Source organism: Psammomys obesus, unplaced genomic scaffold, assembly GCF_907164565.1.
Source record: "Psammomys obesus unplaced genomic scaffold, mPsaObe1.curated_primary_1811, whole genome shotgun sequence".
NCBI classification, from domain to species: domain Eukaryota; kingdom Metazoa; phylum Chordata; class Mammalia; order Rodentia; family Muridae; genus Psammomys; species Psammomys obesus.
In genome coordinates, this window is record NW_026596039.1 from 4,585,142 (window position 1) to 4,598,639 (window position 13,498).

General features: G+C 47.2%; 1 protein-coding gene across 1 annotated transcript in view; it reads right to left on the bottom strand.

Annotated features, from left to right (window-relative positions):
• Nucleotides 1–13,498, bottom strand: part of Grik4 (glutamate ionotropic receptor kainate type subunit 4) — a 284,790-nt gene that overhangs the window by 20,784 nt on the left and 250,508 nt on the right. Inside the window, exons 13-15 of the mRNA XM_055622027.1 lie at nucleotides 4,824–4,937; nucleotides 3,128–3,207; nucleotides 2,417–2,463 (exon numbers count right to left, since the gene is read on the bottom strand). Of these exons, the coding sequence (XP_055478002.1) occupies nucleotides 2,417–2,463; nucleotides 3,128–3,207; nucleotides 4,824–4,937 (241 nt within the window). The remainder of the gene's footprint in view (nucleotides 1–2,416; nucleotides 2,464–3,127; nucleotides 3,208–4,823; nucleotides 4,938–13,498) is intronic.

Here is a 13,498-nt window from a genome sequence, read left to right on the forward strand (position 1 = left end):
TTTTTTTTTTTTGCTCAAAGATAACCATCAATCAGAGAAAATTCACAAAACAGTAAACACCCATTATTTAACCTCAATTTCATCACATTGGTACTATTATTTTGAAGGCAGCTTCTCTGTGTAGTTGATACGGGGCTCTGGAGGCAGACTGCCTGGCAGAAGCATCCTCATACAGCTGTGCTCGGTGAGCACACACTCTTCCCAGCTCTCCTGTGCTGCAGCCAATTCAAGAATGTTCTCTCACCAATTAAGGTTCTGGTACTTTCTAAGCACAGGGCCTCACACACAGAATGTACTCAGTAAATATTTGTGAAATAAATACATAAACTGTCAGGTCTGCTCAGTGTAAGTTGTTGATGCCAGAACTCATTTTCTCACTCAGTTTGGCCCTATTATAAATTAGTTCTGAGCAGCTGTGGAGCATACTAGGGCCTCCAAGGTAAGGCTGGAGAAAGGAGGAATTCTGAACCAGCCTGAGAGACTGTATTGATCAGTTAGGGTTTTCCAGAGAAACAGAAATAATGAGAGCTATAGTTATATATTTATTTATATATTTCTATAGCTTTATCATATCATAACATCTATAAATCATCTGTCTATTTCTCTGTCTGTCTATCTAGCTATCATCTATCTATGTATCTATGTATCTATCTATGTTTCTTTCTTTCTTTCTTTCTTTCTTTCTTTCTTTCTTTCTTTCTTTCTTTCTTTCTTTCTTTCTTTCTTTCTATATATCTATGTGGTGGTTTGAATAGAAATGGCCCCCATAGGCTCATATATTTAAGTGCTTGGCCATTAGGGAGTGACATTACTTGACAAGGATTAGGAGGTGTGGCTTTGTTGGAGAAAGCCTGACACTGAAGGTGGGCTTTGGAGTTTCAGAAACTCAAGCTAGGCCCAGTGTCTTGCTCTGTTCCTGCTGCCTGCTGATCTGGCTGTAAACTCTCAGTTACCTCTCTAGCACCATGTCTGCTTGCGTGTGTGCTTCCTGCCATGATGACAGTGAACTAAAGAGTAAGCTAGTCTCTGTCACAATGATGAGCGTTTCCCTTTATATAGTTGCAATGGTTATGGTGTCTCTTCATGGCAATAGAACTTTGGCTAATCTATCTATCTATCTATCTATCTATCTATCTATCTATCTATCTATCTATCTATCATGTATGTGTGTATGAATTTATATATTTATCTACCTATTATCTGCCATCTACCTATTATCTATCACCTATCTATCTATCCATCCATCTATCCATTTATCTACCTGTCTATCATATTTCGATTGACTTTAAGGGATTAGCTAATGTGACTGTAAGAGTCGAAAAGATCAACAGGCTAGAATCTTAGTCAGATCTCTGATCTGGTCTGGGGCAGAATTCCTTCTTTAAAAAGCCTCTTTTTGCTTTTATAGTATTAATCTAATTGAAAAACACCCACTGATATTCTTGTGGTTGGATTAAGTTCCTCCCAAAATAGTGTTGAAGTCCTAACTCCCATAACTTGTATATGTGACTATGAAACCTCATTTAAAAATAGAGTCCTTGCCAATGTTATGGAGAGTAAAGATAAAATCATACTGGATTAAGGTGATCCCTGTCACAATGATGAGTGTCCTTATAAAAAGGGAAAATTGGATATAGACACATGGGGAGAGGCTGAATAGATTCAAAGGCAAAAGTTTGAAGGAGGCGTCTCTATGCCAGAGAGTTCTAGGCAATCAATTACAGATGTCGCTGCACCTCCATAACACATTTCTAAAAAGCTCCTGGACAAATGGTAGTCCACACATCTGGAGAAGCTGTAGCCTTGCAAGCTGACACATAGACTTACTGTCCCAGAATGTGTTACAGGGGAGTAACACAGCCACAGATTTGTGAGGTAGGAGATAGTAAATAATTGTTTGACAATCTCATTTAGGATGTCCACAGGGTGGTGACTATGATGTAGTGCTGGACAGAGTTGTTATTTGATACTGTGATGCCCTTCCTGAGCAGCCTAGATGTGGGTACTGGAGGGTGACAATACCTGGGATTGGGTGTCTCCAGCCACAGGGATGCCCATAGGTCATCAGGTCACCATCAAGGTTCTAGCTTCCTCAGTATTGAGAAGCCAAAGCCGCGGCCTGATTGTGTTCCTACCGATGTCCAGATCAGGGCAGTACGGAGAAACAATGTGGTGTGTGTCTCCATTGCTTTTGGAAGCCCTCTCTGGGCTCAAGAGAAAGGAAAAAGGAAGCTGGAGACATGGGGATTGCTGGAAGTCAAAACTGCCATCCTGGAGTGAGAAGCTTGGATTCGAAGCCTTTCTCTGAGATAACCACAAGTGTTAGTTTGGTCTCCTGCTCTGTCAGATGGGATTTTAGCGCCCACCCACTTTCCCTTAGAGAACAGTCCAGAGGACCCAATGGGAAAAGGCGCACCCTGCAGGAAGTTACCAAAGACCACACTGGAGAGGGCGTCCAGCTGCCTACATACAGCAAAGACAGCTCAACTCACACCTTGTTCTTTGGCTTACTAACACATGATTAGCATGGGTGAATTCCTAGCATGTGTCCTTGACCTACTTTTAAAACTGATCGTACTCCTGTCCTCGTTTCTAAAATAAGCACAGAACAACTGTGTTAGTTTCCTAGGCTGGCCAAGTCAGAGTCCACAGCCGGGAGGCTTACAACAACAGAAGTGTGTCATCTCCCAGTAACTGGGGATAGAAGGCCCAATTGATGTGACAGCAGAGCCTGGCTCTCTCTGAAGCCTCTCGGAGAGGGTTCTCATCTCTCCTAACCTGTGTGGTCGCTGGAGATCCCTGAGGCTTGTTGGCATGGAGATGCCGCCCCGCAATCTCTGTGTTTGATTCCACATGGCCTTTTCTCCTATGTATCTGTGTCCAAATCTCCCCGCCCCCCCTTTTTAAAAAAATTGTCTTTAAGACAAGATCTTACTAAGTAGGTTGGACTGGCCTAGAATTTGCTAGGTAGAGAGGACCGGGCTTGAACTCACAGCGGTCTCTGCCTCTCTACTGCTGGGATTAAAGCATGTTCCACCTCATCCAGCCAAATTCTCCTCTTTTTGCAAGGATGCTGGCTAGTCACTGGGTAAGGACCTGTCCAAATCCAGCATGACTTTACACTCACCTCTTTATAACACTGGCAAGAATTCTATTTCCCAATGAGGTCATGAGCATGGATCTTGAAAATGAGGACTTCAACGTGTACTTTGAAGAGGACACAATTCAACACCAAACCAGACCCCCCATCACAGCTACTCACAAGTGTGTGTGGGACATAGAGGCTTTAAGTCAATGGGAGCTTTCATTACAGGAGGACAAGGGAGAATCTGGGCTTGGAGGATCACAGCCTCCTTACTCCACAAGACACAGCTGTAACAAAGTCCTCACTGCCTTCGCCTCTGTCTGGGGAGCCTAACATTCGACTCTTATCTTTTCTAGACATTCTGGCCACCTTTCCCAGCCAGGTAGCCCAGCAGAGAACATGCATCTCTGATAAGTCAAGCCTGCTAGATGGGCTCTGCAACAGAGTGACTTTGTGTCCTGTAGAAACCTGGTCACAGCTCCAAATGCTGGCCCTCCTTGATTCCCAGGGGATTAAGATTTACTTACAGGAGTGACACTGGCAAACTGTTGTTTCTCCTCCAAAGCAGCATCTCTGTGAGTCAGGCTAGAGCTGCAAAGACACATGGGGTCTCCTCTCCCGAGAGGCAGACTTGGAGGGCTTGTATGCAGCCTCTGGTTGTTTCACCGGCTAGACTTTATCTTAACTCTTCCTAACACTGGAAAGAACTCTGTTTCCAAGCAAGGCTGCATGTTTAGGTACTGAGGCTTAGGATTTCAGCACGTATTTTAAAGGGACACAATTCATTCCCAAACTAGAATCTACCTCACAGTGTCTGGGACACAGAGGTATTCAATAAAGGAGAGCCGTTGTCATCATGTCTCACGGTGTCAGGTTGCATCCTGGAGAATGTGACAGTTAAATTATGACCACTGAAAAGTGAGTAGAATACAGGGAAATCTATATGACAGCTGTACACCTAGAGGTAGTTTAGACGAAGGAGGAGAGGAAGAATCTTCTGCTCTAAAAATGGAAGCAAAAAAAAGTTTCCACTATTGGCTGGCCACAGAGTGATGATCCATTTGATGGATGGCACACAGCCAGGGTGGCTCTTTCCTCCTCTTTCCACCAGGCAAGACATCCAGATGTCATTTCCATCTTTGGCTGACTACTGTTGTGTTCCTATTCGCAGCCAAAAAAAAAAAACAAAAAAAAAACAAACAAACAAAAAAAAAAAAACAAAAAAAAAAACCTTAAAAAAAATAAGAGCCAATAAACAAGGAATGTAGACGGCCAGGTTTAGCAGGTATAGAGCTCGTTTTGTATTCACCAGCACCAAGAAGCAAGAAAGGGCAAAGCCCACACCCCCACACTCTTACAATGCCCAGAACGAACACAGTGGATCCTGGAGGCAGAGGAGCACTGAGCATGCTGGCAGTCTCATCTAAGCTGTGGCCCCTACCTCCTGGAAGAGCCCGACTGAGGCCAGTCCCCGGCACACTATGTACCAAGTGGCACTCCCGGCCATCCCTATTTAGAGACAGAATCCTTCTTTGCTGGAAATATCCCAAGTGCGACTTTTCCATCTCTTCTGTTTGTAAGTTCCTGCAGCTGATGGAGGAGAAAATAGCCCCAGTGCATTTGCATTTAAGTCCCGAAAGCTAAATATTTCTGTGAGTCATTCATTATTACCATATAACTCGGTGTTTGCATGCAAATAACTTTAATGGCATAAATGCTTATAAAATAAGTCTCTTACCATATGAACTCTGTAAAGAATACTAATTCCCAGTGTCATGAATGGCTTGGAGAAATCAATCACTTTCTCACGTTCAGCTGTGATGGTGAGGCCTGCCACAGCCAGATCCGCTTTCTGAAAGGAGAGAGAGAGGCTATCATAGCATGTAGGACACAGGAGATCAGTGACCACAGGCTGTCCCTGCTAAGAAGGTGTTATTCTCGTCAGGCGTCTTGGCTCAGTATGGGTCTGAACCATCACTCTATGTTGAAGCTGTGACTCAGGTCTACCTACCTATTGTCGGGCCCCTCTGAATACACAGGTAATATACAAGCAAGAGGGCACACAATCACTGTTCAGGTACAATTTCCAAAGGTTCCAGGAGAGAAGGCCTTCCGGGCAAGTTTTCTCAATATTCTCTGTCAGAAATTCTTCCCGGGATACAATTTAAATCTGTCCTGTCTGAGAAGAAGCCCTTTCTTCTTGTCTACAAGCCAATACCCGGGGCTCTAAGAAAGCCCCCGGGCCTGGACTTAGTTTTAGCTCATCCTTGGCCTAAGTAGAGAACTCATCAAGCTTACTCACTGTGCTTGCCCAAGATTCCCTAGCCTCATCCACAAATCAATATGCACAAAAAGAGGGTGTTCAATTCTCTACAGCAGTTCTCCAACACAGTGCTCAAAACGTAGCCTATGGGGCCGCCTATCTGAACCACCCACTGGACCAATTAAAAGGAAAGTTCTGGGTCATACATAGGATTCACTCATGGCAACTGATTCCAACCTATATTTTAATATTTAGGAGTGAATAGTTAAGCGCCACATCTATCACCCAGGCAATATAGTTAATCAAAAACAGGAAGGAAAACAAAGTGTCCGCAAGTCCATTAGTGATGAGTAGGTTTTGGTACCCAGAGCATGTGTGTATGGCCACACACATCTGATGACTGCCAAACCATGGCGGAGAAATTAGGACACTGTTGTGCTTTGGATGTGGCTCTCTCCCATGGGCTCTTGTGTTTGAACAGATGGTCTTTAGTGGTTGAGGGAGGTTGCAGAACCCTCTGGAACCTGCGGGGCCTAGCTAGAAGACAAGGCCGGATGGTGGAGCTTGTGGGTTATATTTTAGCAGCCTGGGACACTCTGTCTCTCACTTTCTGATCATAGAGATGTGAGGAAAAGCCATGTTGCAACAATCCTGCTGCCATGGACAGAGGAGCCTGCTACCATGCCTTCCTCGCTGTGGTGGACTGTTTCCTTTGAGCTGTGAACCAAAATGTATTTTTGGTCAGGCTTTTGGTCTCAGCAATGGATAGTACCTAATGCCGATGCTGATGTGACTCCGATAGAACCTAGTACAGACCCTCACTCAGGCTCAGGAATAGAGAATCTATTAAGTTTCGCTTTCAGCATCTTCATGCAGATCTTCCATCCTCAATTCGTTCCCCAGTACAAGTTAGCAAACTTAGACCCTAATCAAGTAGAGCCATCCTTCAAAGACACTGGAGTGCAGATGAAAGAGGACTTTTAATAAAGAAGGGGAAATACGAGTGGCTCTTTCCATATTTCGGTGAAAGTGTTGATGACTGCCACCAAGTGAATCAGCCCCTGGGTGACAGAGTGGGGTCTGATTAGAAGATTGTCAGCATCTCCATTTGGGGGACCCTTCAGGAGTGTTCTGAGGCCCTTCGGAACCCCAGCCTCTCAGTGACAGTGGTGCTGCCTTGAGTGTAGCTTCTGAGCTGAATGCGGAGCGACAGAGGCAGCCCCAGAGGCCTGCAGGTGCAGTGCTATGCCTGTGGATGCGGGTGTGCCCTAGCATAGGGGCGTAGCCCTGTCTGAGACCCGAGGAGGAGCAAGAGTTAAAACCATTGGAATACAGAACTGAAGTAAACATTAAGACAGCAAGGGACTGGGGAGGTGGTTCAGTCAACCAAACACTCGCTGTGCAAGCACTGATCCCCTAGTACCCACGCCTAAACTTTTATTAGTGGTGCATGCTTGCAACCTCAGTGCACCTGAAGCCGTGCCCTGGTATGTCCCTGGAGCTTACTGGCTGGCCACCTTAGCCTAGTTGGTGAGCTCCAAACTAATTAGAGACCCTGCCTCAAGGTGAACATGTGACACTTGAGGTTGACCTCTACTTCCCCTACCCCCACCCCCTACGCACACTCATGAAGATTAAGATTGGGACTACCCAGTGGCTTGGTGGGCAAAAGCACTTGCTGTGCAAGCGTGAGGACCTAGATTTATATCCTTAGCACCCACATAAAAAGCTAGGCATGCCTATAACCCTAGCATTGATGGGGGTGGAGACAGGTGGGTCGTCCCAGGAGCTCACTGAGCCCAAACTGGAAGTAAGCCTCCAGTTCGGTGAGAGACCCTCCCTCAGGGCAATATGGGGACACTGTCGCATGCCACTGTATACTCGGGAATACAGCACACACACACATGCGGACGTGCACATACGCACCCCCCACACGCATACATGCGCATGCTCACACACATACACTAATTAAACATTTTTTAAAAAGATTAAGACGACAAAACAGGCAAGGGGCAAACACAGCATCTGTTCCTTCCTCCGTGATTTCTTTTTTTTTTTTTTCAGAACTCCAAATCAATTAACCAAAGTAAATTATGATGACCCCAGATTTTTTTTTTATTTTTTTCTCCATACTCAGCTTTCCTCTAAAGGGGGCAAACTTTGGATTACAATTTGGAAATCATTTTGCAAGTTTATGCATGTTGGCCAACAAAGACATTATGAATGCCAGAACCATCCATATGTCCATATGGACAGAGGGCTGGAAATGGGCTACATCCCTCTTCTCTCCACCTGTGTAGGTGGGGACAGCATGCCCCCAGCACATACAGGACGTTTCTGCCCCAGATTGGACCACACATAGAAAACTGCCTTCAGCTGCCAAGGCTGATTCAGTGCCTCTCACCCCGTGTCTCTCTTTCCTTTCTCCCCAGGCTGGAATAAGTTGGGGGCAGGGAAAAAGAAGAAGCAGCAGCAAGCTACAAGAAACCAGCAAGAGGTTTGGTGGTGGCTGTTTTTTATATTTAATTGACTCAGTACAGAAGAGTAATTATCTACCTTGGCTTCAGCGCACCCCGGGGTGCCAGCCACGATCACGTGGGATCAGATTATTCCAAAAGATGTGTGTTCATTTTCTTTTACCTTAGTTAAAAAGACATTATGCTATAAAGCAGCCTTCAGATGAGGAGATAATGTGCCATGAAGACAGACTAACAAGCAAGGGGGTTGGGAGTGCACGGATGCCACAGCGGCTAAGGCTGGAGGCTGAGGGGAACAGGCAGCCTGCTGAGGCCCTGTGGTGGGGTGAAAGGCGATGTTCTCCATGGGAGAGAAGGCAGTGGGTAGGATTCGGGGATCTGAATCTTGTCCCAATCTCATTGTGACTCTGGCATGCTTTTCTTTTCCTGGAGTGGGCTCCCTAACTGTGAAGAGGCAGGGTTCAGCTAGGGAGCTCCCTGACTTTCCCAGCCATCAGTCCCACGTGTTTCCAACCTGCTTGAGCTCACGTGACTTCCCTTAACTAGCCCCAGAAGGTGATGGCAGCACGAAATGGTGCAGAATGAATGGGGACGAGAAGCTGAGGGGGGGAAATCTGGTTCTCAGGCTGGACAGAGACTGCAGGGACCTAGCATCTGCAAAGGTCAGGAAGGAAACTGTGAGGCTCAGGCCTGACCCTGGCATCCTAGGGCTGGAAAAGCAGACCAGGCCAAGAGTTGGGCTGAGATTAGAGAAAGGAAAAGGGAACACACACACACACACACACACACACACACACACACACACACTCACACACACACATACAAGGGTGTTAACCGTGTCCCTCGTGAATGCCAGACCTTACTCCTTTGCTTAGTTTTGATTGAAAGTATTCTTTGAAGGCCTTTGTATGCTGCCTCTGAGGGATGCCCTGCTTTTATCTCCTGGACTCTGGTGAAATTTACAAGGCTGGGCCAGGCAGGAGCTGGCCTGGAGGTGACTTCCAAAACACACACCCCCCTTTGCCTCTTTGGAGGTTAACGGGGGTCATGCAGCAGCCACATTGCTATCAAAGCTCAAAGCCCGGAAGGCTGGCCCACAAGTCTCTGGGGATCTGAGCCCGGGCTGGGAGGAAAAGCATGCTCACAGTAGGGATCCCATCCACACAGGCAGCCTGAGCCCACAGTCTCTCCCACAGGGACTTCACTGAGAATGATGAGGACATCTATTGGCAGCCACAGAGCCTGGCCACCCCAAGTGGGACAAAGCTGGTACAGTTACCTTGGCTGCCATTTTAAGACAGCCACTGCCTCACTTTGTGCAAAATCCTCTTGCTTGCATCCAACAGGGTCTCCTCGTGCTCTGCCTTGCCTCTTCCACATATGTTTTTCCCTGACCCACGGGTGAGGGGACCATCAGTAGGCTGCCCCTAGCTCTCCGTGGTGACTCACTCATGTTCTTCAGACAAACTCTCTGGCTATGAAGTGGTTCAATAGCTGCCTATGGAGACAATGTGAAAATCAGGAGAGATAGTTGTAAGGAGGAGTCCTAGAGGCTGTACAAACTGTAGAGTAGTGTCGTGTTGTATCTAAGTGTGCTGGCTGACAGCCTTCAGTGTAAGGCAGACCTGTCTGGACTCAGACACTCTCTTGCTCTGTGACCTTGAACAAGTCATTTCACTTCTCTTGGCCTCAGTGTGCGCATCTGTCAAGTGGGGGTAATAGCAAAACCTACCTTCTACAGTAGTGGGGAAGGTCAGTGAGAGGGTGTTGGCATGTTACAAGCATGGGCCCGGTTCTGTTATTGGGGTGATAGTGGTGGTGTGGGTGCTGCTGAACTTGATGATAGAGGTCATCTTAAAAGGCCATCTAGAAACACACCTGGGACCGTAATGAGTGACAGGCATGCTAGTAGGCCCCTGTTTACTCGGCCTCTCAGGTCTTCCCCCAACAACTGTGGGATTATTCGGGGAAACAGATGCCAGTTGGAAAGCAGGCATTCTCCATATCCTTCTGCAACCTCTCTGAAAGAGTAGATCGTGTGCCCTGCCCCCAGCACCTTGCAAGTGTTCTCAGCTCCATGTTGCTGTCTCTGACCAGCTTCTAGAACTTACTTCTTTCTGACCTTTTCCCACAAGTCTCAGTTTCTGCCCCAGGAAAGCCATTTGCCCCTGCCCCTCAGCTCCCCATGCCTCTTTGTGCCCAGCCTGCACCTGCTGCTCATGAGGATCCCCCCCCCTGCGGCTCATCCCCCAGTGGTCCTTTCTCTAACACAGTAATTGCATCATTTAACTCTGGAAGGCCAGGGAGGAAGTGTTGCTCAGAATAAGATGGTGCTGAGCCTCCCCGAAGCCCTTATTCCGGGTAGATTGACTCTGAAGAGCTCAGAAAATTTCAATCAAGGGAAAGCTGAGACTGTGGAAAGGGACTGGCATTCTTTGTGACATCCAAAAGGGAAGGGGCTTTGAGGCCAGTCCTCTCTTGCCCCTGCTGAGTTCTGCGACTATAAGCCTGTGTTACCAGCACCACACTAAACTGGGTCCCAGTTCATCTCTGTGACCTTAGGAAGCCCTCATGGCTTCTCCATGGCCACTTCTCACTTTAACATGAAATAACAAAGGCCCATTCAGGGTCCTTAAGAGGCTAAGTGAGATTGCACACCCTATGCATGAAGCATAGAATAAATATATAAATATATATGCACATATATATGCTTAGCATATAGTATAAATATAACAAATGATCATTAGTATTATTTTCTAGAAAAATTCACCTTTGTACCATGACAAGCAGGCTTTTGGTTTTGTTTGTTTGTTTGTTTGTTTGTTTGTTTTGCTACACAGACCCCACTATGTGTCACAGGCTGCTCTTGAACTCACAACCCTGCTGCTTCAGGCTCCTCAGTGCTGGACTTAAATGAATCAACCTTCAAGTCTCCTGGTTTTGTGCTTTCTCTTAAGAAGTGTCCTGTGAGCTGGGTGTTCTGGGTACACTTAGGAGGCAGAGGCAGGTGGATCTCTTTGAGCCCAAGGCTAGTCTGGTCTACACAGTGAGTTCCAGGTAAGCTGGAACTACACAGAGAAACCCTGTACACTCCCTTAAAAATAAAACCCACAAAACAAATTTCCTGTGACTCCCACACCCACAGTTCATCCTGATAGGTCAGCCAGTATCCGTCCATTGTTCCCTCCATCTTGTACTTGTCCATTTATATAATTGACACGTGACTATTCAGCCATTGACCCCACCCATTCTTCAGGACCATCCAAAGCTTTCCCTCTCTATGCAACATTTCCTGGGCCTTTTTTTTTTTTTTTTTTCCTTTCAGGAATAAGCCTTCCCACCTCTCAGTCACTGACACAGAAAGGACAAGCCGCCATAGTGTGCCTCTGCTAGAACAGTGTCTGGGTCCATTTGAGCTCAGCTGCTGACTTGTCATGTGGCCTTCACTTCTCTGTGTCCCCTGATATTCTTCCCCGATGAGGTGGGGACAATGACAATCCCCATTAATGCCCTTTCGGAGTGCAGGCCTGGCCCACAGAATCTCTGACCATTGTTCTTGCCACTGTGTCGACCCTCGTGTGTCTTATCTTCCCATTTTTACAATTTCTTGAGGCAGGCGTTAAGTCTTTTTAAAAGGAAAGGCACACACAACATAGTCACTCTTAGTACTGTTTTACTGACAAGGAAGCTAAAACCCAGAGAGATTAATAATTTGTTCCAGCTCACACAGCTAAAGAAAACTAGCTTCAGACCCACATGTTCAGATCCTCAAGGCTGAGGACTGTTTCCTGGTGAGTGACCCCAAGTGGGCACATTGTCAGTCTCTAAGGACAATTAGTATAGTTCTAGGGCTGTTGAACACCACCTAGACACAATATGTGCAAGTCCTTTCTTGCCAGCAGTGGAACCAGGCTGATTTTTGGCTAATGGCTGATATGGGAGGGATTTTTACCTTTTTCAGAAGGCCCAAATGAAGGATACTGGCCAGACACAAGCTCTGGTTCAACAGGCCATGGAACTTGAAGCCCCAGTTTCCCCACTAGAGGGTGCACTCCCCCTCCCTACTAATGAGCCCCTTAACACCCAGGACAGCCTTAGCAGGGAGCCCAGGCCCATGCTGACTCAAGCAATTGTCAGCAGGGTGCTAATTACACTTCTGGAAGGGACAGAGTAGGCTGGTCTGAGCTGAGCAGGGGGCCATCTGCAGGGCCAGCACTGTGGTTAAGCTGCTCCAAAAGGCTCTCCGTGCCAAGTGCCCTGCCGCTCATCTCCACCCATTCCAGATGAGAATATGCACATTTCTATCTTTCCCTCAATTCACCTGCTGCACGCCTTTCTCCCGCCACCCCCATCTCTGCAGATGCCCAGGGAACTGGAGTCTCAGGGCAGGGAGGCAAGGACCCTGAAGGAGCCAGGGACTCGTGCCCATTGCTGGCTCTTGAGTGTCTGGGGAATTAATCACTTAGACTCCATAATAACACACATCTGCTGTCCTCCTGCTTGCATCATCAGGCTGGATGCCCACTCCACCTGCCGAGGGTGGTCAGGGAGAATGCCAAGCAGTCACATGGCGCCTGTGAAGTGTTTGGTGCCCCTGCCCACTGGGTAGACAGAGTGTTCATCCCTTAGCTGTTTCTTTCTTTCAGAACCAATATACAAGGAGAAGGATAAGAGAACACAATATAATTGTGTCCAGTTATGATCCCCTGTATAGACACACACACACATACACACATTCTCTGTCCAGTTTGGTCATCTGTATGCTATTATCCCCACCCTACCCCCATTCCTCCTAAGCGTCCATTCAGAGAGAGCCCTCACCACTCTTTGCAAGCCTGTTCGCTGGGCCTAGCCTGTCACAGTGGTACTGGGGGATGGCAGATGCCAGAGGCGCGTTAGCATTCATCAGGGGCGGGGGGAGTGGCAATGTCATCCCCACATCCAAGTCAACCCTGGTGCTATTTCTCGAGGTGACAGTCTATTCTCAGGGTTGGATGGATTCCCTTAGAGTTAAATTAAAATCCCCATGAAATATTTACTTGGCTGGGCACAGGGCTCCATTACTGGCCTGTGAGGACAGATCGAAAGAGAGATTGTGAGCTGTGGGGAGAGGGGCCTAGCTCATCATTTGAGGGTGAAGCCATAGGGAACAGGGGTCAGAGCTGGGTCAGGAGGCTGAGAAGACAGTGTTAATGTCTCCCGACAGGGTTCCATTCACTGTGCTCTTTCCTGCCCTTTGTGGTCACAAGGACACACGCCAGAACCAAAGCTCTGTCTTCACGCAGTGCCTCACTCAGCCTCAAACTAGACTAGATGTCTGTTTCCACTGAACACTCTGTCTCCTTCTCTGTCTCTGCCTCTCTCATGTATGATATACACGTGTGTATGTGCATTTATGTATGTGAGTACAGACATATATATGAGTGGCATGGCAAGTGTGTGGAGACAACCTTGGGGACCAGTCTTTGTCTTCCACTTGGTTAGTGTTTGCCAAGCAACGTAAGCCTAGACGAACCTGGGCAAAGGGGACATCAGTTGAGGAAGAGCCTCCATCAGAGAGGACTATGGCATATCTGTGAGGGCATTTTCTCAATTGTTAGTGATGGAGGAGGGCCCAGCCCACAGTGGGTGGTGTCATCCCTCAGCAGGTGAGGCTAGGTTGTTGATGAAAGC